Raw genomic sequence first — 27,750 nt, 5'->3', positions numbered from 1 at the left:
TCAGTGGAGGTTCTGGAAGTTGTTGACTGGAACCGAGCATGTGGGGAAGATCCAGATCCACTCCGTGACCGAGCACCTTTCCACACTAAAAACTGAGGTGCTTGGTGAGGATGTTCTCTGTACCAGTAAAGATAAACATATTCACTGCTTGATTCATATGTACAGCTGAATGTTACAGACTCTTCCTCTACAATATTCAAGATTTCTTCTTTTGGTCCAATTTGGTCTTCACAAAATATACCTGTAAATGAAATTTAAAAGATCATATTTTACAGTTCTAACAATTTTCCTTCAATGGATTATATGATTGTGTTTATGAGTATTTCCTCTTGAACCTTCACATACCTGATACTAAGGTGAGGATGAGGAGTGCTCTCTCCATGATGAATAAAGACCCTCCTGTTTTTCTACTTTGTGTTTTTATGAGGCTCTCTGCAGTGGAAATTGTAATGACTGAGGAAATCTACTCATGTAAGGATATAATGTCCTGTAGTCACAATATGCTTTGAAGTAGAGTAGTATTTTGTAACACAAAGAGCGTCTTATTGGCTCTTGAGCCTCAAATTTGCATACTTACCTTCTATGTGTGTGTTTGTCCCTGTCACTACTTTCCTGTGTGTGTGTGTGTTTGTGTTTGTGTTTGTGTTTTTATATACACTATATGGACAAATGTATTGGGACGCCTACATGTTACAACTACAGCCACTTTTATGACATCCCATTCTAAATCTATACATATTAATAAGGAGTTTGTCCCTGCTTTTCACCAGTAACAGCATCCACTCTTCTGGGAAGGATTTCTACAAGATTTTGGAATGTGTGCATGAGAGTTTTTGCCAATTTATCCACAAATATTTATATAGAAGTATTTGATTAAATTTACTCTCAGCTTTTTAAATGAATGGAGCACATGGTACTGTAATAATATACATTATACAACTTTGGCAAAGATTTGGAAGCTGTTTAAAAATGACAGTGTTATTCATTAAAATAATTCTGAAGAACAATGGACAATATTTTTAAGATGTTATATGTTTCAACTGTCAGATGATAATGCACAGCTGCAGCCAGTAACGTGTGTGTGTGTGTGTGTTTGACAAAAACAGCTCTACAGAATCACACACATCCAATGGCTTGTAACAAACAAACATGCTTTATTTTAATTTATTCCGTTGTGTTCCGATTAGTCAGGACAGGACTGATGGAAAAGTGTTCAACATGATGCCTTTACTGCAGCAATATTCCTGCTTCTTAAAACAATGTTAAGTGTCTGTTGCTTCAGTGCGGAGTGCCTGTTGGTTAAATGGTGAACTTTCCGTGAAGAATGTAATAATTAAAACCAGTAAAAGTGAAACATTTATTAAACTGAATCTTAAATATTCAAACACTGAATTAATTGAACAAATTGGTTATATAAGAATATTTTCATGTAACGTATGACACAATATATGACAACTTTTCTTGTTAAAATTTTGTTGAGACTGTTGTTTAACTCATCCAGAGGTTTTTGCACAGATTACGTTAGTTTCCTGTCACTGTGAGCTACAGGGCACAGTAATGCAGAACACAGTCTGATACTGCAGCAGAGGAGATCAGCAGATCCACACGATTTTTCTTTTCATTTACTACTGCAGACACTCCTGGTACTAGGGGTTCAGCTTTTTGTTCAAATTTAGCTTCACCAACCAGGTAAACAAACTGTGGACTGGATATGGAGTACTGACGGTACCACAGCAGAGAATCCATTGATGTGGATCCATTGTACAGGCAGGAGAGGGTAACAGGATTTCCTTACAGGACATTTACAGTAGAAGACACTGGTCCTATTCCCTCTCCAGAACTATAACCTGCTGAAGAGATTCAAAGACAGGAGGGCTGTATTTTAGGGCTAGTTTGGTTTAGTAAGTGTAAACCCTTCTTTATTATTTGAAACCTTCCCCAGTTTACTCAATGTTATATGTTGATCTAATGCAGAATGTCCAGTAATCATGTGCAGCTTACCTAAAATTAGAAACAGAAGCCAGTGACCACTAAGACATGCCATGACTGAACTACAGACTTAGTTTCTGATACAGTTTCTTCTTTTCTTCAGCTTCTCTTAGAACACCCCAGTGTCACATCACCTGCAGTTTCAAGATTTTAGATGAACTTTGCCCTCTTCTGGGGATTTACAGAATTACTCTGTATCACGAGCAAACATTGATAAAGATTGCTTTGTATCATTATCTTCACACACCACTGAACAGTTATAATAGTATCAACTATTTCCACCACAGCCAATTGAATACTAAATTGGTAATTAGAAAATCATATAAACATATAGAAGTTCTACATATGTGCTAAAATGCTATTGAATACTCTTAAATTCTCTTAAAATCAAAGTCAAGTCAAATTTGTCAGTCTGTCTTACCAGAGATGTGCTGAATTGAGTACTGAATGAAAATTGTTCATATGACATTTGATACAAAATTGCAGCAGACAGTGCAAATATGTTAAATACAGACAACATGCCAGTACATGCTGTAAACTGAACATGTTATTAATAACCTATACATATATTTATACAGTAGATTAAACAATCACTAAGTACAGGACACATGCCTGCTGTTCCTGTGTTTTCTGTATTTATGTTTCAGTCCTCACTGGCTTATTGAGTGTATAGTTGGTCTTTTTGTATGCACTGAGGTCACCACTCCTGCATCTCTCTTCTTTGGTTGTATCTGGTTTCCAGAACTCACTGGAGAACCAGGGTGTGTATTTGTACATTCTGATCAATCTGATTCTTCTCATGATCTTCTAGAGATTCTGCAGTTTTTGGTTGATTTTGTATATGTGATGTACACTTTGATTAAATCTCATATCATGACAGTTCTATCAATGCTAAGTAATTAATTAATTAATATTTAATTTCTCCTTAAAACTGTTTAAATACATGTTATATATAGTGAAACATTAAAGTTGCATTGTTTCTCACATCTCATTTTATAAATTACAAATACATTCATCTTATTATCATCATCATCATAATCATCATGTTTTATTTATTTAGTGCCTTTATGATATTCAAGGCTGCTTTTCAAAATATGTTCCAAAAATTGCATGTTTAGGCTTGTTTCTGTAGTAATGTATCTGTAACGCTTCCAACAGGAACAGGCAGAAGTAGAACGCAATTGCAGGAAGCAGTTTATTAAATGGAGGAAACACGACACGAAGGATAATATAACACACGGTTGGAATACACAGAAACGCAATGACGACGAAGACGACTACAACAGTAAAATGGGCATAAGGCAACCCTGACAGGGAGACATAACTTACCACAATAACCAACAAACTAGAAGACAGAAACACAGGGCTTAAATAAGCAAGACAATCAGACACTAAACAGATACAGGTGAACATGGGAACAGCGAAAACTAAAACAAGAAGTGAAGTAGAGGAACAGACGGGGGCGGAGAAAACGAAACTAAGCCATGGAACCAGGGAGTGCAGGAAGACAGGGAAACCGTGACATCAGGGACATGAAGGTGGCTATTTGTGACAGTATCATACTTATTTAAGCTTATGTCTGAAGTAGGAACTTTTTGTAAAGTGGAGCTGGGTTTTCTGTCACTGTGGGCACCAGGGCACAGTAGTACAGTGCAGAGTCTGATACTGCAGCAAGGGAGATCAGAAGATTCACTGTTTTGTCTTTTATCTTCACTTCAGCATCCACTCGTGGTAATCGTGTGGTTCCATGTGACACAGTACTGTTCTCTGATGGAAAGATCATCAACAAGTATTCTGGTCTGGATCCAGAATTCTGATGATACCATTGAAGATTTTGTATGTTGCTATCATACTTGTAGGAGAGAATAACTGGTTCACCTTCAAGTGCATGAACGTGCATTTTGTTGTTCAGTGGTGTTACTGACTGAGAGGAACAGTCACCTATAAAAACATTTAGAAAATGCCTTTAAAAGTTCATTAATCACAAATCACAAGTCTAAATTATTTCTGACATATTCAGACACATTATTGTAAAGTCTAATACATACAGATGCATGCATGCATGCATGCATGCATTTTTAAAACAGGAAAATAGCGATTGATTTAGCTAGACATACTAAGGATTGTGATAAACAGAACCAGAGAGCAGCGCACCATCATGGTGGTGATAGCGTAGACATAATGAGAGATGGGGATGGTGCTTTTCACACATGTACACCAGTCTCCTCCTACAGGTGTAAACTTGCCTACTAGAAGTAGAAAGGGAGAAAACTCCCTGAAGGATCCCATATTTATAATATTCCAGTTTTTTTTTTTTGAATGTACTGAATTGTCGTCCTTTTTCCCCTCATGAAACTCGTGATCTACTTAAGGAGAGAACTCATAACTTTGTTATTTATTACATGTAAACAAACCATGAAAACACCCACTGCCCAGAGTTCATCAGTTCATCAATTCTTAGCTGATCTGTGCGCAGGAGCACAGTTCTTCCCTGCAGGTGTGTGTGTGTGTGTGTGTGTGTGTGTGTGTGTGTGTGTGTGTGTGTGTGTGTGTGTGTGTGTATGGGAAGGGCTCTGTACTTTCATTTTAGTCAATCAAGCTTGTTTATAAATATATGATCAGATGATGAGTAAAGCACATTCACATGCTAGCAATTTATAGAAAAAGGGTAAAACATTTCCATAGATGCTTTGGTAATAATGATTCCATACTGAGAGCACTCCTGCTCTGATTTCTGTAATTACTTTGTGACTGCATATTCTGCGTTATGAAATCAGGTTCAAATGACAAAAGTGTGAAAGACCTCCTGTTTCTTAATCAGTCTTACACTATTAGTATTGCCTTTGTCAACTTCATGCTAACAAGTATTCTGTTAGAATGTTAGAATGTAACGATATAAAAAGCTTTTAACAAGATTAGAAACGAGGGACAGGTGTGGAAAATCAATTGAGGAGCAGAGAAAACAAAACTATGGCATGGAACTAAAATACACAAGACAGGGAAAACACAGAAGATGGGAGGGACTGACCATGACAGAACCCCACCCCCCAAGCTGGCATCAGCATCAGAACAGACAGGATAACTTGACAGAGAATAGAAAAGTTATTCCTGTTTACAAATAACACTACTCAGAGATAGCAAGTATAGTGTGGAGAGTAAATTTCCAAATACAAAATCTTGAAGGATGCCATATTTTACTTTTGTCTAGACAAACCATTTACAATTACAAAGTGACTGTACTCAGCAATTACTTAGGAGCTGAACTAAGAAAGGGCTTTTCCTCTGACCCCAAAAAAGGCTGCAGTCAGATCAACCAGAAGGAGGAAAGAAACGTAACCTTGATCAGAGGATAATATAAAAGATCATTTGATAATTTTCAATAATGTTGTCTCTGTACCACAGTTACTCCAAAATTAAATTATGGGTATGTATCTTCGACATAATTGATAACTGACATCATATCATTTTACATTTGGCAGACACTCTTAATCTGAGGGATTTATAATTTCAACCATGATACATAGGTAGGCAAATGTCACATGAGGAATCTTGCCTGAGGGCTGTTATTGGTACAGTATGATGTGACTGCACCTCATTCCCCACAGGAAAGGTGACCAACTACACTGTACTTACAGATATTACAGCAACTGAAAGCGTTTTTAGGAGAGAACAATTCAATTATGTTTAAAACACTGTAGGACCTCCTGCATCAGAGCTCCTATTCTCTCTAGATCGCTGGATTATAATTGTGATTAAAACTTTTGAGTGATGCGCGTGGCTACGTGTGACAGGAGTAATGATGAGGCCAAAGACCAATGATGTTGGTCTTTGGTTTAAGAAGATCTTTTGTACACCTCAAAATTCATTCTGTGCACAACACCAGCCTTGTTACATGTGCATACCTGCCCAGCCAGCCCTGCTTTCATATGCCTTTGGCTTTATTCTCTAGCGCTAAATGAAATGCATTGAAGCAGTATTTAGTTTTCATGCTACACACAACACGATGTTCCCCAAATGTAGATATTTTTCCAGATTAAATTTAGATTAAACCTTGTCTGCTGTCCTTTATTGTAGCATTGCAGATTGTTGTTTTAATACAGTTTTAATTAATTAATTTTATTTTAATCCAGTGTTCTGGTCTTATTTTTATGTCGTTATCTTCTTTAGTTTTTTTTCTTTCCTGTGTTGACATTGGAACAGCATTGACAGAGCTGTGATAGTTGTTGAAATATCACCCCTGTTGGTGTACTGTATTATGACATCTGTTATTTGAGCTTTCTGAGATTTGTGACATTAGCTGGATTCACCTTGTAAAATGGGTAATATTTATCTTACTGTTACTAACGTTACTCATTCAGATGTGCGAGGAGTACATTGTGCGCATTGTGCATAATTTATGTGCTACTGATGTACAATTTGTTTATTTGCAACATAAAATATATAGGCAACATAAACATTTGTAATGCATAATGTTAATTCAAAAAAGAAAACCAATGTTTCTGCAACATCTTTGCAAGTTTAAGAATGGTAGCTAATTTGAAAAAAATCTTATACAAAATGGATTGCTTTTTGTACAACAAACTTAAGCTTCCTGTCACTGTGGGCTGCATGGCACAGTAGTACAGTGCAGAGTCTGATACTGCAGCGGAAGAGATGTTCAGATGCACACTGGTAGATTCTTTTCTGTGTGTGACAGATATTCCTGGAACTGGAGGGTTTGCCTCTGATATGGACCCTGAATATTCCAATATAAGGAACTGAGGAGGTAACCTCAAATACTGCCGATACCAGTGAAGACTACTCACATAACTGCTGTAATTACAAGACAGTATAACATTGTCACCCACGTTGGCAGTCACTACAGCACCGTATGGGGTGATTTCATCTGAGCCATGGTAACCTGCCAGAGAAAATAGTATTATAAATTAGTGATGTATGTCTAACCCTGTGCTTTACACAAAAGTCTTACAAAATGTTACAAAAGTATTTAAATTGTTCAAATGTGCTCAATTTATGTGTTTTACTAATGACCAGGTTACAACTTACCTTCAATTGATGACAATAATATCAATATAAACACCAGCATGTTGTCAGGTGCATGCATATTGGTAAATAAATGCAGTTCCAGGAGCTTGTGAGAGAGCATGTGTCAGACGGATTCCTGCTTCACTTGGGCTGTACAATGCTAAACCCCTCCTTTAACATCATAAATGACAGCTCAGAAAATCCTTTTCATTCCCTCTATATGTCTGTAGACCAAAAGGAAGAGCTTTAGTATGTTTCTATTTGGAAGCTGCACAACGGAAGTTTAGTATGAAATGCTTTTCAAATTAGTTCATGTTTGATTATTACATGCACAAGAGAAAGTCTATTTGAACTCTTTGAAATGGCATTAACCACAGAGACTGACTGTTTTTCTTAACTCCACCTATTAATATGAACCCTGACCTTGCAATGTGACTGAAGTTATTGCAGTGACTTGCAGTGTCTTGAAGGCTGTTCTAGAGCATTATAGTGCTCTTCAGTTTTGATTCCAAATGTGGGAAAACAATTGCAATTGAGTTCATTTCAAGAGTTAATTCCAAGCAAAACAACAACAAAATGCATTCACGATGCTGCTAGCTAGCTAAAGTTCACTTCAATTGTATGCCTGCCGTAATGACTTAAGAGTGTCAGGACTCTCTATAGACGTGGACTGGACTGGTAGTGCAGAGTCAAAACACATATGAGGGATGTTGCATTTTGGTACATTTGTTGCATTTTTGGTTATTTTTGAATTCATGCATCGTCCAGGCACTTTAATCTCTTTTGGGAAGTTGATCTTGAGCACATTTTAATTAAATTAAATCTGAAAGCATTTATGTCATTGACAAGGCCAAGCAGCAGAATGGCTAAACACCTTGAGACATCACATAAGTTAATCCCTAGTCAGACAGTGTGTTGTAGTGCAGGACCCCTATCATTTATTTCAAAATAGACTTTACAATTTACTACTTTTAAAGTTACTGCTTTAACTTCTGTGTCAATACTGATCGTGTTTTGCTTATTTAAAGTAATATGTGACCCTTTGAAAAAGGTCTGTTCAATTTTTTTTATGATGTTAAATAAACAGTCTGTTTATTTTTATTATTTTGTTTTTCTATTTTTTTAAGTGAACAGTGTTTTGCTGTCAATGACTTCACTTGATTTGACGTTTTTAAAGTAATAAGTATGTCATACAAAAATGTGTCTGTTCAAAGGTCTTTTTATCTTAACCCCCCAACCACAAGAAGCCTTTTTTCCAGCTGTTAATACATTCAGTGACACCACTGTGGTTTAGATGCTCTTCAGGTCCAAAGCAAATATGTGTATCAGTTTTTGTAAAGGCTCTCAGAGACTTTATATCACTGGGTGCGTAAAGCACAATAGTAGAGAGCTGTGTCTGCCAGAGTTAGTCCACTAATAGTGAGCTGAGTGGATCTTTCAGAGGTAACTGATGAAAAACGTGGGTCTGATGTGCGTTGATTATTACTAGCTAATCGAGCACCTTTATACAGTAAATACTGTGGTGCTTTGTTAGGATACTGTCTGTACCAGTAAAGAGCAACATGTTGATTAGTTGAATCATATGAACATTCCAGAGTAACAGGTTGTCCCTCTTTGCGAAAAACCTCAGTATCCTGATCCTGTTTTGGACCAATTTGATCAGCGCAAAACACACCTGTAAGAACAATGTGAGAAAAAAAACAAAAACAGCCAATTAAAATATTTTAGAAACTGTCGATCTCTATAAAAAGTTCAACCAAATTCATAGCCAGTACCTGATACCATAATGTAATTAATTAGGAAGAATCTTTCCATTGTGAATATGATCAAACTGAATCAGTAGTCTGTTTAAGCTGTTATTGCTCTAATGTTGATATGTGCTACTGTGAGTCTCTCTGCTCTGAGTGCAGTTATGAAAACTACAACAGGAACTTCCTGTCCTGGAGAACAGCTCCACTGGGCGTTCTGACAAACATTAAAACAATAATGAGATAGAAATTCAATTTTCATAGCTGACATTTCTACATTTATGTAAATGACACATTATCCAAAGATCAAACTAATGCAAAACCTGTTTTAATGACAAATAGCATGATGTTTTGTCTGTTCATAGACTCTTTAATTCTAAAATATTATTAATCATTTAATTTGCTAATTTGTGTATAATAGAGTGTTTAGTACCAATTAGTTGTTAATGGAATAAACATTTATTGGGCTCCAGAAGAAAGAAATCGAGGAGAAAATTGTATACTGTTATGGAGATGTGTGTGTGCGTATGTGTGTGTGTGTGTGTGTGTGTGTGGATGTGTGTAGGTATATTAAGGTTGGGGCTATACAACGCAACAGTATCAAATATGTCACATTTGGAAATGTACAAGGATACGGGGAGGAGGCACAATGAAACAGATGTTTATTTAACAGGTAACACTTAGCACACTTGCTATCTTCCAAACACCGACAAATCAACAATAATACCTGAGACTTATATACATATGACAGTTACATACAACAAGTATCAGGTGAATGACACGAGAGGGCGTGACAACAGACACACACACACACCTACAGACGGAGAGTTTTGCAGGGGGCGTCGTACCATGACAAAACACCTCTAGTGATAACAAAACATCTGACTGAATCATTAGTATAAGATTATATTCTTGTAAAGCATGAAACAATAATGAATATTCCATTTTAAGGGTGACACTCACAAAGTCATATTTGTGTTTATGCACCTTATCTATTTTTATATTTGTGCTTTATTTTTAATTAAATTTTGTTTTTAATGTTAGTCTTCAAATTCATATTAACCAAAAACCTGATGTGTTTTACATCCATTCAATAGTGTTTGAATGAATTCTGCACTCAATATGTAGCCATTTTCATTTAAAGTAGGCTTACATGAGATTGTTAGTTTATCATTTATTTAGTATGTATTTATGTACTATGACCCACTATGACCATGCCAAACTCAGCATTTGCAGTTTGTCTGGAGGGAGTCTGAGTAGATAAACATGTTTTGATCATGGTATATATTTTTTTCCTTTTATCAGAGGAGCCTTTTTGCCTCACCAGCACAGTATCCAGATCCCCTGGTTTCTATCCACTCTGGTCACTATAGGTCACAGAATAAATGTAGATACACAGCACTGATACACTGGGAAGATTATTCTTATTCCTAGTCTGCATGACTGTTAATACTGATAAAACATGTATGTTAAACCATTAGGCTTCATAATGGAACAGCTTTGCAGTCACTCAGAGTTTGTTAGTGGAATTCTTGGAAGAAGAATGATAAATTAAACCACAGCTCTGAGAACAGCACATTAGCTTTGTAGCTCTGATAACAGGTAGTATTACAGCTTAGGCACTGAGAAGAGAAATATATTCCTGAAAAAGAAATAGGAGGACTGTATGTCTGCTATGTTTATGTGCTATGATATACTATAACCATAAAAACAACTTGCAGTTTTTCGGGAGGGTGTTTCTTAATAAAAGCATGCTTTTTGAGCATGGTATATTGTTTTTACTTTTATCAGACAAACTTGTGTGTCTAATCATGGAAGGAATCATGGTGGCCATGAACCCTGCAGGTGGAGAGTCTGAGCCCAGAACATAAATTCTGCCTTGTGCCTGTACATGATGTGTGGATACTCTGGGTCTCCTGGTAGTGGGGGCTCTGATGTGTGGATACTCTTTAACTCTTGAACAGGTAAAGATTAATGATTCTGATATTACTCTACTGTAAATTAATTAGACACCATAACACTGAATGTGGATACATATACTGTATATAGGGTTAAAATTATCTATTTAAATTGAAATGATTTCATTGGTTTGAGCCAAGTGTAAAAATTATTTTTCTCAAGTTTCTTGATTTTGAGTAGTGTCCTACCTTATTGACACTAGTGTTTTTAGCCAGTGTGTTACAGTGTAGAAAATTATTCTGTGTAAAGTCTGCCCTCCTCTGGGAGACTGCTGTCATCACAGTGTGATGAAGGGGAATAATATTTTGTGTTGATGCTTCAGAGTGTTGCAGGTGAACAGACTACTGTCATTATGTTAAAATGAATAGTGCACGTCTACCCATGATATCATAAAAATACATTGTCCTAAAAGCAATGTTAAATGGTTTTGTGTAATATAGTGACACAAAAGAGTCAAAATTTTAAAAACATTTTAACACCATTGCCAATTCAACACCCTACCAACAATGTTACTGACTCTGATATTTTCACAATTTTTTATTTAGATTATCTTAAAAATGTCATTAATGTCCCAATTTTAAAAAAAAAGTCCCTTTTTTTTTTCCTTTTGTTTGGTTTTCATGTTTCTCTAAATCACACTGACATGTTTTATTAGAACAAATCACATTATGACACATTACAGTGACTATAAAACATTTCAGTCATCACTTTTCAGATACATATTTAAATATATGATACCTATTTAAACTTATCTGTGTAGTTGGAGGTTTTTGTACAGTGTAGCTGGGTTTCCTGTCACTGTGGGCTGAAGGGCACAGTAGTACAGTGCAGAGTCTGATACTGCAGCAGAGGAGATCAGCAGATCCACACGGCTTTGGTCTTTATCAACCCTTACAGAAACACCAGGAAGATCAGACTCTTTTTTAGTTTCATGTTGGTAGATGAAAACTATAAAGTCTGGTCTAGAAGTTGGATACTGGCGATACCACTGTAGAACATCAATGCTCCCACTGTAATTACAGGAGAGATTAACAGAATCGCCCTCTGACACATGCTTTACTGTCTCAAGTGGATAAATTTTCTGTGTTGAGATCTTGCCTAAAAAAAGACAGACATTTGTACTTGTATAAGAATAAAAAGATTGCCAGATGAATTTTTGATTTGTTATAAATTATGGGAAATGGCTTTTGACATAAAGATAAACTCACCTAAAATTGTGACTAGGAGAGAAAATGCAAAGAGCAGCATGATGATGGAGATGTGAAGTGAGTGAAAGCCAAAGCTGAATGGGATTCATGAAGTTTTCTACTGAGGCTCAGAGCTCCACCCTTACAGCACCTCATACTGCTCATCACAATGAGATTCTATCAAGCCCTGACATGTTTTGTTTCTGTCACACTGAAAGACAGATCAGATGCTTGCAGATTGTTGATAACAAACCAGTTTATTATCAGCACAGTCCAGGCAAACAAATCCAAAAGGACAAATCCAATCCATGGCCGAGGAGCAGGCATGGATAATGCAACATGGACAAATAGGAATATCCAAGATAGAAGAAGACACAAGCAATTGTCAAAACACAGAAGTTAGGAAAATAATGCTCAATATGCACTAGGAGCTACTTGACAAGACTTAACAAAGAGAAAAGGAGTATGAAGTGTATAAATAGGCTACATAAATGGGCAACAGGTGCAGGCACTAATATTCTGGGGATGATCATCTCCCTGGAGGATTCTGGAGCATGTAGTTCATGGAGGTTCTGACGGGCTGCATGACAGTTTCACATGTTAGCAATACAATTTTTATGTTATGTGGTTTTAGAATACTGCCATAATCCTTTCTGACACACAAATAACAATTTCCTCTGCTTTTCTGCTTTTGGTTTTTCTGATGTACTTTGCTGTTGATTTTCTGGGTTTCTTCTTGCTCATTTTGTTCTTTTTTTGTGTGTCCAGTATCATCCAGAGAAGGATGGGCTTTCCTGTTGAGTCTTGATCCCTCTCCAGATTTCCTCCTCACACTCTTAAGGAGTTTTTCCTGCCACAGCAGCCTTTGGCTTGTGTACTGCAGTCTTGGACACAGATATTTGTGAAGCTGATTTGTGAAAACTCCTGTTGTGAAAAACACTACATAAATATATTTTGATTGATTGATGTGATTGATTGCATGTTAGGAACTACACTCATTTTCAACAGTGCAACACACAGTAACACTACCATGTCAGTGCTACATCTACTGAGAGTAGTGGCTTGTAAACTGAGCACAGCATCACATATAATTACAAGTGGCCAGTGTGGGTGTAGGGTGGTTGTTTCTAATGAAGTTTAACACTCACCCTACACCTTGTATTGGGTGACTGTATGTTTAGCAATCTAAAATAAATTCACTCTCTTACATATAGTCTAGGTTTATTTAGAATATTTCTGCTTTTCCTTAAATGAACAGTACTATGCTTCTCCTGCTGTATTATTTCTACCAATGAATTTCTAACATAACCAATTTGTATACTATAGTCCATTCCTAGCAATAGATCCCCCTTATAAGCTGTCCATTTAACAATATATACTAATTCTGTTTTAACAGTATTAATAGTCTAACTTTATTTACAATATTTCTTTCCTTAGTGAACAATGTTATGCTTCCACTGTTGTCTTCTGCTGGCAACTTCACTGACAGAATTTTATTTCTTCTAAGAAGTGACTCATATAAAAACATGTCTGTTTGAACATTTTTTTATCTTGTTTAACCACCAGAACCCTTTTTTTTCCCCAGGTGTTTAATACATTCAGTAACACCACTGTGGTTTAGATGCTCGTCAAGTTCAAAGCAAACATGAATTGTATCAGTTTTTGTAAAGCCTCTCAGAGACTTTATATCACTGGGTGTGAAGAGCACAATAGTAGAGAGCTGTGTCTGCCAGAGTTAGTCCACTAATAGTGAGCTGAGTGGATGTGTCAGAGTTAGTTGATGAAAAACGTCGGTCTGATATGTGCCCAGTACTCAGACTTGATCGAGCAGGTTTATACAATAAATACTGTGGTGCTTTGTTAGGATGCTGTCTGTACCAGTAAAGATCAATATATTGATTAGTTGAATCATATGAACATTCCAGTGTAACTGATTGTCCCTCTTCATGAAAAACCTCAGTATCCTGATCCTGGTTTGGTCCAATTTGATCAGCACAAAAAACACCTGTAAGAAAATGCAATAAACATATTTAATTGAATTTTGAATCTGTGGTTCTCAAACAAATTGTTCAAATTAATAGGCAGTACCTGATACCATAATGTAAACCAAGAGGATTTGTGTCTCCATTGTGAATTTGTTCAAACTGAATCAGCAGTGGGTATCAGCTGTTGTTTTAATGAGGATCATTTTAATGGCATTACACTTGTGCTTGGCATCAACATTGGAGTGTGATTTACAAATATTGGGCGTGTCCATCATGAGTTATTTTACACTAAACCAGGAAGTATACAGAATCTTCAAATATCCCTCACCATAAATTCACCAAAATGGGTATGATGTGTAGATTGAGCATAGGCTACTTTCTGTTTTAATCAAATGCCCAGGTACAAATAACTACAACTAGCCTGATTAAGCCTCACCTTACATCATTGTGCATTCAAAACATTCATATAAACTGCTTTACACCTGCACTTGACCATTGAATCAAATGCTGATTTAACAGAGAAGAATTGTGTGTGAGGGATAATTTTTACTTTTTACTAGTTCAAAGACACAGGGACAGCATCTAATAATTTAAAAAATGGCAAACCACTAGATATTATTTAAAGAATTCACAGCTATGATAAAAGTCATTCTTCAAGTTATCAATGGTGCATCATTAGTGCATCTCTTACATGTCACATACCTGTAAAGTTTTCTTTTACTTTATCTACACATTTTCTTCATCTTCTGAATACATGAACACTACTGTGTACAGCAAGTCATACACCTACTACTGAATGAACTGATCTCAGCATGTTCACGACTCTTTGAACTGACATGAATACATGTCTGTCACAAGAACAATTAGAAATATTTTGCTAATATTTACATATACTGATAATTATAAATATTTGTTAAAATTTGTTACTTACTTGTCAATTGCAAAAAACAGCAGTTTGTACTAGAAACACAGAAATCTGAAACTCACAATACATTCTAAACTATGTTGAAACAAACATCAGTTTCAAATATAAAAAACTCAAAAGTACATCATTGTTTTTTCCTCAGATCAAAAAAGTCGGGTGTGTGTTCTGTTAAGTAGACATGTAAAGACTCCACCTGTAGTGTGTGTGTGTGTGTGTGTGTGTGTGTGTGTGTGCGTGCGTGTCTGTGTGTGTTTGCATGCACATGTGTGTTGAGGTTGTAGAAATAAAGTTCTTAATGAACAAACACGCTTTATTTTACATTCATTTTGTGGTGTTTGAATGTATTAAGAACTGGATTCATTGCTTTCACTATACAAGTGAAACACATTTAGTGCTTTCACTGAATAAGTATATTGTGATGAGTCCAATTAATCCTGAACAAAGACACCAGGACAACAGGGTGCATCATGACAAGACTGGTGGAAAGGTTTCCAAAATGAAGTCTTTACTGCGGCAACCATTTCACTGCGAGTTATACTGTGTATGACTGTGTATGACTTGGATATTCCTGCTACCAGCTTCCATAAAACCCTCTTGTCTAGTGCTTCATTGTACTTCAGTGCAGCGTGCTTGGTCTTTAAATGGGAGAGCGTCCATGGAGGATTTAACAATTAAGCTATAAAAGTGAAATATATCTTGAAACTGAATCCTAAATATTCACAAACACTGTATTGAATTGAACAAAATGGTTGAGAATATTTTCATGTAAAATATAACAATGATTAATAACTTCTGTTTTTCAATAAGATTTTGTTGAGATTGTTGAGTTTTAACTGAGAGTAGTAACATTATTTAACAATATATTTCTCTCAAGTAACATTTGATCAGAATTAAGAATATGCCCCTCATACTAACCAAAATATAAGATGATCAGTCTGTATGCAGAGACAGTTTAACTATCAGGGTATGTAAAGACACTGTATGTTCTGATTTATATGCATTGGATTATATGTTATATAAAAATTCTAAAACCTTTTATGTATGTTATATGACAGGCCCTTGATGTTTTTCTATCTATTTATCTCTCTCTCTCTCTCTCTCTCTCTCTCTCTCTCTCTCTCTCTCTCTCTCTCTCACTCTCTCTTGCTCCTGGAACAGGTCAAAAGTATGTCATGAGATTTCCATATGGCCAGAGTTTCTATGCAAGTTTAAAACCCTTCAAATCTGGTTCTCTTTCTAGCTGTCCACTTCAGTTTCAGGACCAGTGCAAATCTACATAAAGTCTCCCCTCTACTGGCAGATTTCGGTCATCAGCAAGTTGATAGGAAACAATATTTTGTTGATGCATCAAAATGTGTATTAGATTTGCCAATCATTTTTTCATGATAATATTAATGTAAGAGCTACATATCTGAACATGATATCATACAGACATATTTTCTCCTGAAAAGAAAGTTAAATTGAATAAGGTGTTATGACCCCATCTAGGCTGTGAGATCGTAACAAGGAAAAAGAAATGTGAACAACTAGCAGAATTTAAGTTGTGAAAAGCAAATAGCAACAAAACAGAAGCACAAATGGAAGTCTCCTTTTTGGTGTATTTTACAAAAGATATTATTCACAAACAATCTTACTCGTGCAATTTCTTCAGAAGTGACCCAGGCCAAAACAATAAACAAAACCCACACTAATGAAAGAAAAATAAACACTAAATAATACTAACAAACAAAAGAAACATACAACAGACCTTTCTAAATTCCTGACACAAACAGAGGCAAAACCCACACCTAACAAAAATCGCAGTCACTCCCTACCACCAGTGTCCAACACCAAAGTACCAAATAGACAATATTTACACTCTTTATACAATCTCTATATGTATATTTACAATAGCTACCGAAGCAGGAGGACGATGCCAAAGAACAAAGTCCAAAAATGGGGAAAACAAGGTCATACACGAGGTCATACAAAATTACACAAGAAGCCAAACAACAAGCCAACCAGCAAACGCTAAACCATTAAAAAACTGTCTCCCTTCTCTCTTCTCTTCCTCCTTTCCTCTTCTCGGAGGGGCCATTAAGTAGCAGAAGCAGTTTGCTTGAAAACCTGGTGAGGAATGGGGCAGAGTCTTAAACAGGGGGAAATCCTGGCAGTGAGCCTGGAACACACGCACCAAACGAATACAGCGCGTAACACCCCCCCCGCCGTGACAGAGCATCAGCCACCACATTGTCAATGCCCTTGTTATGCACTGTGTTTTATCCAGGGTTTTAATTTAAAGCTCAGCGCATCAAATGCTGATTTGCGTTTGCCATTGGCTTGAGGAACACTAAGGGGATATCATGTTGCAAGATGCGAATTCGGACATCAGAAAATAAAGATAGGAATTGATCTATTTACATATGACTTTTACATATGACTTTTACGTATGGCTTTAACAGGTTTCTATAACATAGATGTGATTTATGTCGATGGACTGGGGTAGCTAATAATAATTAGTGGGCAATATCTTTGATTTCACAACATACGGGCCAGAAGATTGTGTATTAAGAGAATCTGAAATGGGAAAAAGGGCCAGCACACGATCGCCTATTTCAAAAGAATGAACCGAGATTTCATATCTGCTTGGGCTGAACATAGGTTTTTGCTAGCCAAATCACGAATGGCGCACAACCTCTTTCGAAGTTTATCAACAAAGTCACTCGCAGGTGAATTCAAAACCGAAGGAGAAACAGACAGCCACTGTTCGTACAGTATCTTAAGGGGACCTCACACTGATCGACCAAAAAGCAGGGTGTTTGGACTAAAGCTGGTAGATTCCTGCACTGTATCCTGAATGGAAAACAACAAGAGTACTCCCTCATCCCAATCTTTATCAAAATCATGGCAGTATGTTTTTAACATATTCTTGAAGGTCTGGTGGAACCTTTCTAGGGCTCCTTGGGACTCTGGATGGTTGGTGCTAGACACCCGATGCTGAATCCTCAATTTGCTAACTACTTGTGCAAACAGGGTCGACATAAAATTTGAATGTTAATCTGTCTGTATGCATTTAGGTAAACCACATGTTTTGCAGAACTTATTTAATGCTTTTACTATAGCCTTAGATTTAAGGGAATGCAGGGGAATGGCCTCAGGCAACCTGCTAGCAGCACACATTAGCATAAGGAGATCACTATTTCCGGAGTGGGTCTTGGGCAAGGGACCAACACAATCTACTAACAATGTCTCGAAAGGCTCACTGACAACTGGTATGGGGCAAAGTGGAGCAGAAGGCCTCACTTGGTTAGGTATTCCAACCATTTAATAAGTGTGACAAGAATGACAGTAATGAATTACATTGCTATTTACAGAAGGCCAAAAGAAATGTTTCAAAATGTGCTGTACAGTTTCCCTAACCCCTAGATGTCCTGAAGATAGCTGCTCATGAGCCAAATATAAAAATAAGAACCTAAATGGCGTCAGGACGACTATTTGGTGGACAGCCTCCCACCCTTCACTTACAGTAGACAAAGACCAGGTTCTCATTGATACACCGTCTTGAATAGAGTAGCGCTGTTGCTGTTGTCATCTCCTAATATACAGGACACCCCATTCACGAGCAAAGCTGAACTAATAGCTACTTTAACCACGCATGTGACTCTGTAAATTCTAAGATAAATGTTATGCAGTGGAAGCCGGAGTACTCCTAGTTCAAGACCTTGCAATAACATGCCACTACCACAGTATGACTGAGATGAAAAAGGCAACACAGTATCCAACATAAGAGACATAGCAGGACCCATATCATGTAAACCTGTGATGGGCTGTTTTTCTTCATTTGTCTGGTGAAACTACTGTAATGACAAACAAGGAAACACCGCTCAGTATGCACGGTTAGAACTAGTGGCAATACTTCGCAAAATGCAAATTTGAGAGACAAGCTTAAATAACCAAGTACACAGGTGAAGTCAATAATCAGGTGATGATGATCTGATGTGAAGTTCAGGATTGGTGGAGTGCTGGGTTGGGTGATAAACTGCCTGCTGGGTGTTGTAGTGAGATGAGGAATCAGACGATATGACACATGGTGCTTGATCTTCAGTGTTGTACTTGCACTTTAAAACTGCTGCATCTCCTTCACTGTCAGTCAATAATTCCTCAGATTGTTCAATAGAGTCACATCCCCTGCAGACTGAAAAAAAATAAGAAGTGTTAACTGCAGCAAAAGGATGACTACAGTAATGCAATTTGTCACTTTTCTAACCATTCACTCCAGTGTTCAACTCTCTTACCAGAAAGAAAATTGTACTAACATGTACTGCTTTTAGTGCAGTATTCTATTGCTAAGAATATGAAAATTAGCTCAGTGTTTTTGCTCTGAAAACATTGTCTTGATTTGCACTGTTTCTTAGGAGCCCGACCTCTGAACCAATAGTCAGCTGCCCTCCTGTAATTCTCAATTCACTATTGCCCTCTTGTGTTGATCAAGCACATTCTCCTAATTCAACAAATTTGGACAGACCATTATAAAATTGTAGAAAGTACTGAATTTCTTTAACATTTTGGAGCTTCCAAATATATCATCAGATAAATATGTCACACATATAGACATTCAGAGATTCAGGTTTCTGAACAGCATTCATGTAACCTGGTGTCACAGTGGACTTCACAGTACAGTAGTACACTGCAGAGTTTCTGGATCTTCAATGACTTGATGAGGAATTAAATTAATTTGATGAGGTGTCAACATGAGCATCAACTCTTTCTCTGTTAAATCTTTTTGACTTTTACCAACGCTGAATCTTTTTAGCATGATCTGAAAGACATTGTCATGTTTTTGTTCAAAATTATTTCTCTACGTCTAAAGCATAAATGTAGTTTGAATGGCTAAATTTTCTTCATCAGACATCACGTATGTTTCTTTATGTTCTACAGAAATTTAATTCAAACCTGTTACACATTAGAAAAATAACAATATAACAGTAGTGGCTCTTCTTCAAGAATATTTGCAGTGAAGTGTGAGCATGATATACATTTTCAATTATTTATGTATAAATAATAGATGAATTAATCTCTCCTCTGTTCTTATTGAACTTTCATTCTAATACAGTAATGATTTAAAAAGTATTGAATTTTTTTAACATCTCAAAGCTTCCATATATCAATAGAAGCACATGTGTAAAAAGTTCAGAGGTTCATGTTTCTCAACAGCATTAGTGCAGACCCACAGACCTGAGCTTTCCCTGTTTCCCTAGCAACCAAGACACTCGTCTATCTCGTCTATCTCTATGGTTCCCTGTCTCCTCCCCTTTCTCTACAGCTGTTCCGAGTTTGTCCCTAATTGTATTTAAACCTTGTTTCTGCATCTCTTGTTTGTCCGTCATTGTCTCTGGTTAGATCCCGTTTGTCCTCATTCATATGTATTTAGTATATTCCCATTTGATCTCGTCCGTAATTCCTATGCTCGTTCTCCCCACGCTCCCTGTTTAGTTTCCCTCGCTGTCCATGTTGCTTTCCTTGTTTAGTTCTCTGCTGTTCCCTCTGCTGTCTGTAATACTTTCTGTGTTTTTAGTCTACGTTGTGTTTTCCATGAGTATTCGTCAAACTTAGTCTCGTCTAACCCTATTAGCCTGTTATTGTTTTGTTAGCCTGTTCTATTCTGTATTGTCTCCCTGGTTAGTCTGTCTGTTATTATTATTCATGTCTTCTATCCGGTTTGTCTGTTGTTCACATTCTGGCATCCTTTTTAGTACCATGCATAATAACATCCTTCGCTCACCACCCCTCCTGCGTTACACAGACTGGTGTCACAGTGGACTTCACAGTACAGGAGTAGACTGCAAAGTCAGACACAGTTTCTGGATATTCAAAAGAAATGAGTTTGAGTCAAGATGGAGATCAAATCATTCTCTGCTAAATCCAGCGGCCTTTACTTACACTGAATCTTTTTAGTGACCAGAAAGACATTATTGTCTTGTTGCTTTTGTACAAAAGTATTGCTCTACATCCAAACCATAAATGCAATTTAGAACAACTAGCTTTTCTTCAACAGACTTCATTTATATTTCATTATGTTCTACAGAATCTTTATTAACATTTGTTACAAATTATATAAATAACAATATACATTAGTTGCTCTTCATCAGAAAAGAAAGCTAAAATCATTACATTTTATTTTTTATCAAAATGTGTGCAGTGAAGAGACGTGTGAGCATCATATAGATTTTCATTGTTTTTAGCATAAACAATAAATGAATTAATCAGTTCTCCTGTTCCTATTCTGCTTATGGTGGATTGATTGTGGTACAGTACTGATTTAAAACTTCACTTTTTGGCAACATTAGAGATGCTGATACTTATAGACTGCTGCCACCTTATGACAGGTGTCTTACAATTTAACATTTTACAATTTCATATTCTCAGTGAATAAATATTGGTGCATGGTATTAGGATATATGCATTTATTCTTTAAATAGCTTAACTAAAAATAGTTAAATAGTTTTAAAAATCTGAATATATTATTTGTGGTATCTGTAAGTCTAATGTTTAAATTTAACACGACTTTTTTTTTAGAAAATCCTTAGTTCTCTTCATTCAATGGCTTTAATTTTCTTCTTGCATTAAAGCAAACCAAGACATTTGTTCACATCTCCACAGGCATCCACAATAAAGTTTATTCACATCTCCACAGGTTTTCATACAGTGAAAGATGTTTTCCTGTCACTGTGGGCTGCAGGGCACAGTAGTACAGTGCAGAGTCTGATACTGCAGCAGAGGATATCAGCAGATCCACACGCTTGACACTCTTATGAACGTGAGTAGACAGACGAGGATCAGAATCAGCTGTTTGATTTTGTCCATATTCCGTCACTAAAACAAGGAAGTGAGGCCATGAATTGGAATATTGGCGATACCACAGCAGACTGTCGGCAGACTGAGTGAGGCTGTAGTTACAGGAGAGTGAAACTGTTTGGTGTTCTTTAAAACTGACTGCAGAAGATAAAGAGGTGATGCTGTCCTGTGTGCTGTCACCTGAAAAAGATCTTCAGTTAGTCACATGGACTGATTCAATTCATATTAATGATTAATCCAACATGTTCATACTGAAGGTAGTAACATAATATTTAACAATACATAATATTTACAACATGTAAACATATGTAACATGTTAACATGCAAATAAGGACAAAATGTTAAATGGAAGCAAAGTCTTACCTGTAAGTACCGTTAAAAGCATAAATAAACAGAGAAACATTGTGTTGCACTTTGCCCTCTGTCTTAGAAGTAACTTAAATGTCTCACATTGACATTCTTTCTGTACACCATAGTTCAGCTGCTCCTCCTTTTCCATTTAGTAACCAATGAGAGAGCAGGAAGCCCAGAATAAAACCCCAATTATCTAGATCATCCACATGACTCTGTAGAGTCTGTTTAGTTTGTTTGTTTAGTGTATTTCTGATCAAAAGTTTAGATTTTTTGTCAAGTAGAGTTAGACTCTTGGGGACTCCAGCAGGTGCCAGTTAATTCTTTGTTTCCTGTGTTTAATATGATGGATTTCATAGTGCCATTTGAATGATGTAGATCATTTGTTTGTTGCTTTCTGTAGTGGCTCAAACAACAGACTCATACAGTGTACTATGCACTTTCAAAGTGAATTCTTATGTATCACTATCTGTGTTTAATTTCTGTTATGCAGTCTTTAAGTCTTTTTGGTGGCTCCTGTGTTAAACTGGATCACAGAAAAGCTTAATCACAAACAGGCTTTGTAACTTTATAGTTGTTTATGTTGTAAACATTACATTTATAGAACATTTCTTACTTGCAGGTTATCTTCCCTTTAGTCCAAAATAATTTGTTTTATAATGTTCTTTTTCCATCAACAAAGTTATCAGAATTGTGTGAACCCCGTCAAGGTTTACCTTTCTATTAAGCAGAACTGATATTATTTAAATTATTTCCACTATGTTTTAAAATATGTAATTCCTCTCCTGTTGCATTCATACAAGCCAATTGTGATGGCCCAAGTGCCGCAGGGCAAGGAGTAGGATGCAGAGACCTCTCTCGACGCAGACAGACATGTATTAATGTAATAATCAAATGATGAACAATAAACATTAACAGCACTCACATGTAACAGTCCAGTGCAGCATGAACATGGGCACAGGTACCGAACATGAACAGCTACCCTGTACCATCTACACAAACAATGACCAACAACAAATTACACACATACAGGGGTTTAAATACATACATAAAACAACAAACCAGGTGTAGGTGTTCTAACAAGGGGGGGCGTGGTTACAAATACGATAAAATGAACCATCAACAGTGAACTCCCACTGCACATGGCAGGCTGTACCATGTGATCAGTGGGAAGGGGCGCATACCATATTTCCATCCCATTTTGTGCCTGTGTGCTCAAACCTAAATATTTTGCAGGAACAGGGTTAGTGTTTGTGCCACAGGGTTGACAGCAGCATTATGGTTGCTGACATGACCATTTGTTTACAGTATTAATCCTTAAACTAGACTAGGGTTGGAGAGAGAGAGAGAGAGAGAGAGAGAGAGAGAGAGAGAGAGAGAGAGAGAGAGAGAGAAAGAAAATGACCATAAGTCTCCCTGCAGCTTGTAAATTAGGTTATACATTATTATTTAATATGTTGTTTATTTTCCATTTTCATTTGAGTGAGTTTTGCTATTATTTTGCTATCACTTTGTTTTGTTAAACTATTTGAAATCGAGTACGGCATCAAAGAGAATGAGAGCAGATGCCACCTGGAGGAAGGATGCAACAAGTGCTATTCCAGTCCTCTGCCTAAAGGGACCAGCCAGCTGAGAGTGAGCTGGTTGGCTGGGGTAGAGGGTGAGGAGAGCAGAGTAAAGAGGCTTGGCAATGGAGTCTGGTTTTTCCTAGTGAGGGAGAGCTCACGGCAATGGCAGAGACAACATGAGTCTGGTTATAAGGTTACAATGGCAAAGGTGTTTGTGTGCCACACTCCATACAGATGTTACTGCATTAGAACTGGACAGCAGCTCTCACTGTGATGCACTCGTATCTGTGAGCAGTAAATATGTATCAAATGTACAGCAGCAAGGTAAATGTTTCTGGTACAGTGGGAGGTAAATGTACATCTATGTTCCATCTCTTAAGACAATGTGTCAACATTATTTCATCTATTCGTCCAAATCTCATCTGTGTACCTGCACTAGTTTATTCTGCTAAAGCTCTCTTTGTGTGAATTGTATCTGGATTCCCTTTCACTGTGGGCTCCATGGCACAGTAGTACAGTGCAGAGTCTGATACTGCAGCAGAGGAGATCTTAAGATGTAAATGTCTTCTGCTGTTTTCAATTACAGACAATAATCAAGGAAGATGAAAGGCCCTACTATAAATAAGTGGAGAAATTAAAGCTATAAACGCTTGTCTAGAGTTGGGATACAGGTGATACCAGTCCAGAGCATTATTTGTTTCACGTAATAATAAATTCATCCCTCATTGAGACATGCTTTTCTGGTGCAAGTGGATCAATTGTCTCTGCTGAGATCTCCTGGGAAAATATTTTAAAAATTCAATAAAATATCTGTTGATATTTTGGAATTTGCAGTATTCAGCATACATTTTCATTGAGATAAATAAATATTCAACATAAATTGACAAATTGCTTATTTATTCAAACTTGTACTCAAGATAAACTCACCTAAAAGGAGTGACACTATGAGAGAAGATACAGAGCAAAATGATGATGGTGAGTGAAAAGTCAAAGCTGAATGGGATTCGTGAAGTTTTCTACTGAGGTACAGAGCTCTACCCTTACACCACCTCACACTGCTCATCACAATGCGATTCTCTCAAGTCCCGACATGTTTGGCTTCTGTCACACTGAAAGACAGATCAAATGCTCGCAGATTGATCCATTGACATGTAAAGAGATGTACAGATGTGTGTGTGTGTGTGTGTGTGTGTGTGTGTGTGTGTGTGTGTGTGTGTGTGTGTGTGTGTGTGTGTATTGAGGTTGGAGAAATGCAGCTCAAGAGAATCACACGTCTAAGGACTTTTAATAAACATTCATTCTACATTCATTCCGTGGTGTTTGGATGTATTATGAACTGCACATTCAATGCGTTCACTAAATAAGTATTTTTTGATGAGTCCAATTAATCCTGAACCAGGACGACAGAGCATATCAGTACAACACTTCTGAAAAGTTTCTAAAATGAAGGCTTTACTGCAGCAATATTCCTGTTACCAGCTTCCATGAAAGTGTTGTAAGTGTCTTAGTATAAGTAGTAGCTCAGTGGTTAAGGTTCATGATTTGTAACTGGAAGGTTGTTTGTACAAGTCCCAGCACAACCAGGTTGCCCCTGAGCAAGACCCTTAACCCTTAATTTCTCAAGTTGCTTTGGATAAAAGTGTCAGCTAAATGCTGTAAATGGATTGTGCTTTGGTGCTTGGTGGATTAAATGGTAGAGTTTCCATGCAAGATGTAATGATTCAAATTAAAAAATATCTTGAAACTGAATCTTATATATTCAAATACTGTATGAATTGAATAAATTGGTTGAGAATATTTTCATGTAAACTATGACAAGATGATTAATAACTTTAACTGAGAATAGTAACGTGATATTTAACAATACATTTCTCTCAAGTCACATTTGATCAGAGTTAAGAATAAGCCCCTCATGCTAACCAAAATAAAAGATTATCAGCCTGCATACAGAGACACTTATGTGCTGTCCAGGTATGTAAAGACACTGTATGTTCTGATGTATATGCATTGGATTATATGTTATATACATGGTGTAAAACCTTTTATGTATGTTATATGACTGGCCCTTGATGTTTTTCGCTCTCTTTCTCTCTCTCTCTCCCGCTCCTAGTGCAGGTCAAAGTGTATCATGTAATTGATATATGGCCAGAGTTACTATGACTGGCCCTTGATGTTTTTCTTTCTATTTCTCTCTCTCTCTCTCTCTCTCTCTCTCTCTCTCTTGCTCCTGGAGCAGGTCAAAGTGTGTCATGTAATTGATTGCAATTGTTGCCATGACAGCAGTGCAAGACTTGGAGTGGAGGCTCCCATGCTGGAGTCTCCATGATAAATGCAACAGTCAGTGACTGGACCTTTACCTTCACCCCAGAGTAGTGTATTTGGTAAAGGTGGTCATGCAGTCATATGGTGTTTAGACACTGGAATTGGTGGGTTAATCACAGGACATAATAAACATAGTTAAAAGGTTGTCATCTACATTCATTATCTTCTAGAAGTTTTACATAACCAGTGATTGGTAAAGGTGTCAGCATTATACAGAAGGGTACAATTTAAACTGTCCTGTTATAATTGAGGAAACTCAGTAGGTTTAAAAATATGTCATCATCAGCTTTATGGTATTGTGCAGTTTCTGTGCAGTTTGGCATATCTTCCTTTCAATAGTGTCTTTAGGAAAGTAGCACGACACAGAAACTGATTCTGCAGCAGACAGTTTAGAATTATTTTAGAAAATTTGTAAATTTGGTGTTTGACTTGCAATGCAACAGCCAAAGGCTGGACTGCAATGTTATATGACTTAAACACTGCTGGAGTTTACTGTGCAAGTTTAAAACCCTTCAAATCTGGTTCTCTTTCTAACTGCCCACTTCAGTTTCACTAACTGTGCAAATCTACATAAAGTCTGCCCTCTATTGGTAGATTTCTGTCATCAGCAAGTTGATAGGAAACAATATTTTAAAATATTTTATCAAAATATTTATTAGATCTGCCAAACATTTTCATGATTATATTAATGTAAGACCTACATATCTGAACATGATGTCATACAGACATATTTTCTCCTGAACAGAAAGGTAAATAGAATCAGGGAAAAGAGTAGCACAAAATAGCTGATTATTCATAGCTATGGAGTGACTACAATAAAATCACATCTGCAAGGAAATCAGCAATAGTGTAAGGAAAAATTATCTAACAAATACCAAAGCTTTAAATTTATGATTTAGATTTTGTGTTATTTATGACATCTCTTTGAAATTCTCTAAGCAACTATATGATGACCCAACAACTACAGAGCTTTAATTTATGAGCATGTAATCATACCTTCACGGTGGGAGGTTTTTTTGTACAGCATTGCTGGGTTTCCTGTTACTGTGGGCGCCAGGGCACAGTAGTACAGTGCGGAGTTTGATATTGTAGCAAAGGAGATCAGCAGATCCACACGGCTTTGGTTTTTATCAAGGTTTACAGACATACCAGGAAGAACAGAGTCTCTGTCAGTTTGACTAGGGAGGATATAATCTATAAACGCTGGTCTAGATCTGGAATATTGGAGATACCACTGAAGAGCATAATTATTACCACTGACACTGTACTTGCAGGAGAGAGTAACAGGATCACCCTCTGAGACACGTTTTACTGTTTCTAGTGGATCGATTTTCTGTGTTGAGATCTCCCCTGGGTAAAATAAAAATAAAAATATTTTGTACTCTTTTAAATCAATATTCAACAAAATTGTCACACAAATTAATTTAAATTTATGTTGAATTATTTTTCGATTTCTGTACATGTATTATGTTAAAAAAGATACAAATCTGTATATAAATACACATAAATGTAAATCAAATGATAGGTAAACTCACCTAAAAGTGTCAGTAGGAGAGAAAGTGCAAAGAGCAGCATGATGATGGACATGTGAAGTGAGTGAAAGACAAAGATGAATGGAATTCATGTATTTTTCCAAGCGGTACAGAGCTCCACCCTTACACCACCTCATACTGCTCATCACAAAATGTTTCTCTTGAAATCCATTTGTTCTCAGTTAGGAATATCAGTTAACCCACATCCTAACTCAAAAGTGCAATATCATCATTATTAAATTTAGAATGACAAAATAAGGTAAATTCACAAAAGCTAATAATTGTAAGGAGTTGCTGCTATCCTGGTGTCCCTCGTTGGTATCAT

The 27,750-nt window shown here is 36.7% G+C and overlaps 1 protein-coding gene across 1 annotated transcript; it reads right to left on the bottom strand.

Moving 5' to 3' along the window:
- On the bottom strand, positions 1 to 27,222 carry LOC118242984. The gene is made up of 4 exons (XM_035536489.1): positions 26,890 to 27,222; positions 13,620 to 13,913; positions 6,795 to 6,889; positions 1 to 117 (listed from the first exon to the last, which is right to left on the bottom strand). The coding sequence occupies exons 1-4, from the start codon at positions 27,038 to 27,040 to the stop codon at positions 1 to 3; spliced, it is 657 nt and encodes a 218-aa protein (XP_035392382.1). The 5' UTR covers positions 27,041 to 27,222.
- Between the last annotated feature and the right edge of the window lie 528 nt (positions 27,223 to 27,750).

Source organism: Electrophorus electricus, chromosome 18, assembly GCF_013358815.1.
Source record: "Electrophorus electricus isolate fEleEle1 chromosome 18, fEleEle1.pri, whole genome shotgun sequence".
NCBI classification, from domain to species: Eukaryota; Metazoa; Chordata; class Actinopteri; order Gymnotiformes; family Gymnotidae; genus Electrophorus; species Electrophorus electricus.
The sequence above is the reverse complement of the archived record's forward strand: the minus strand, read 5'-3'. Positions and strand labels throughout refer to the sequence as shown.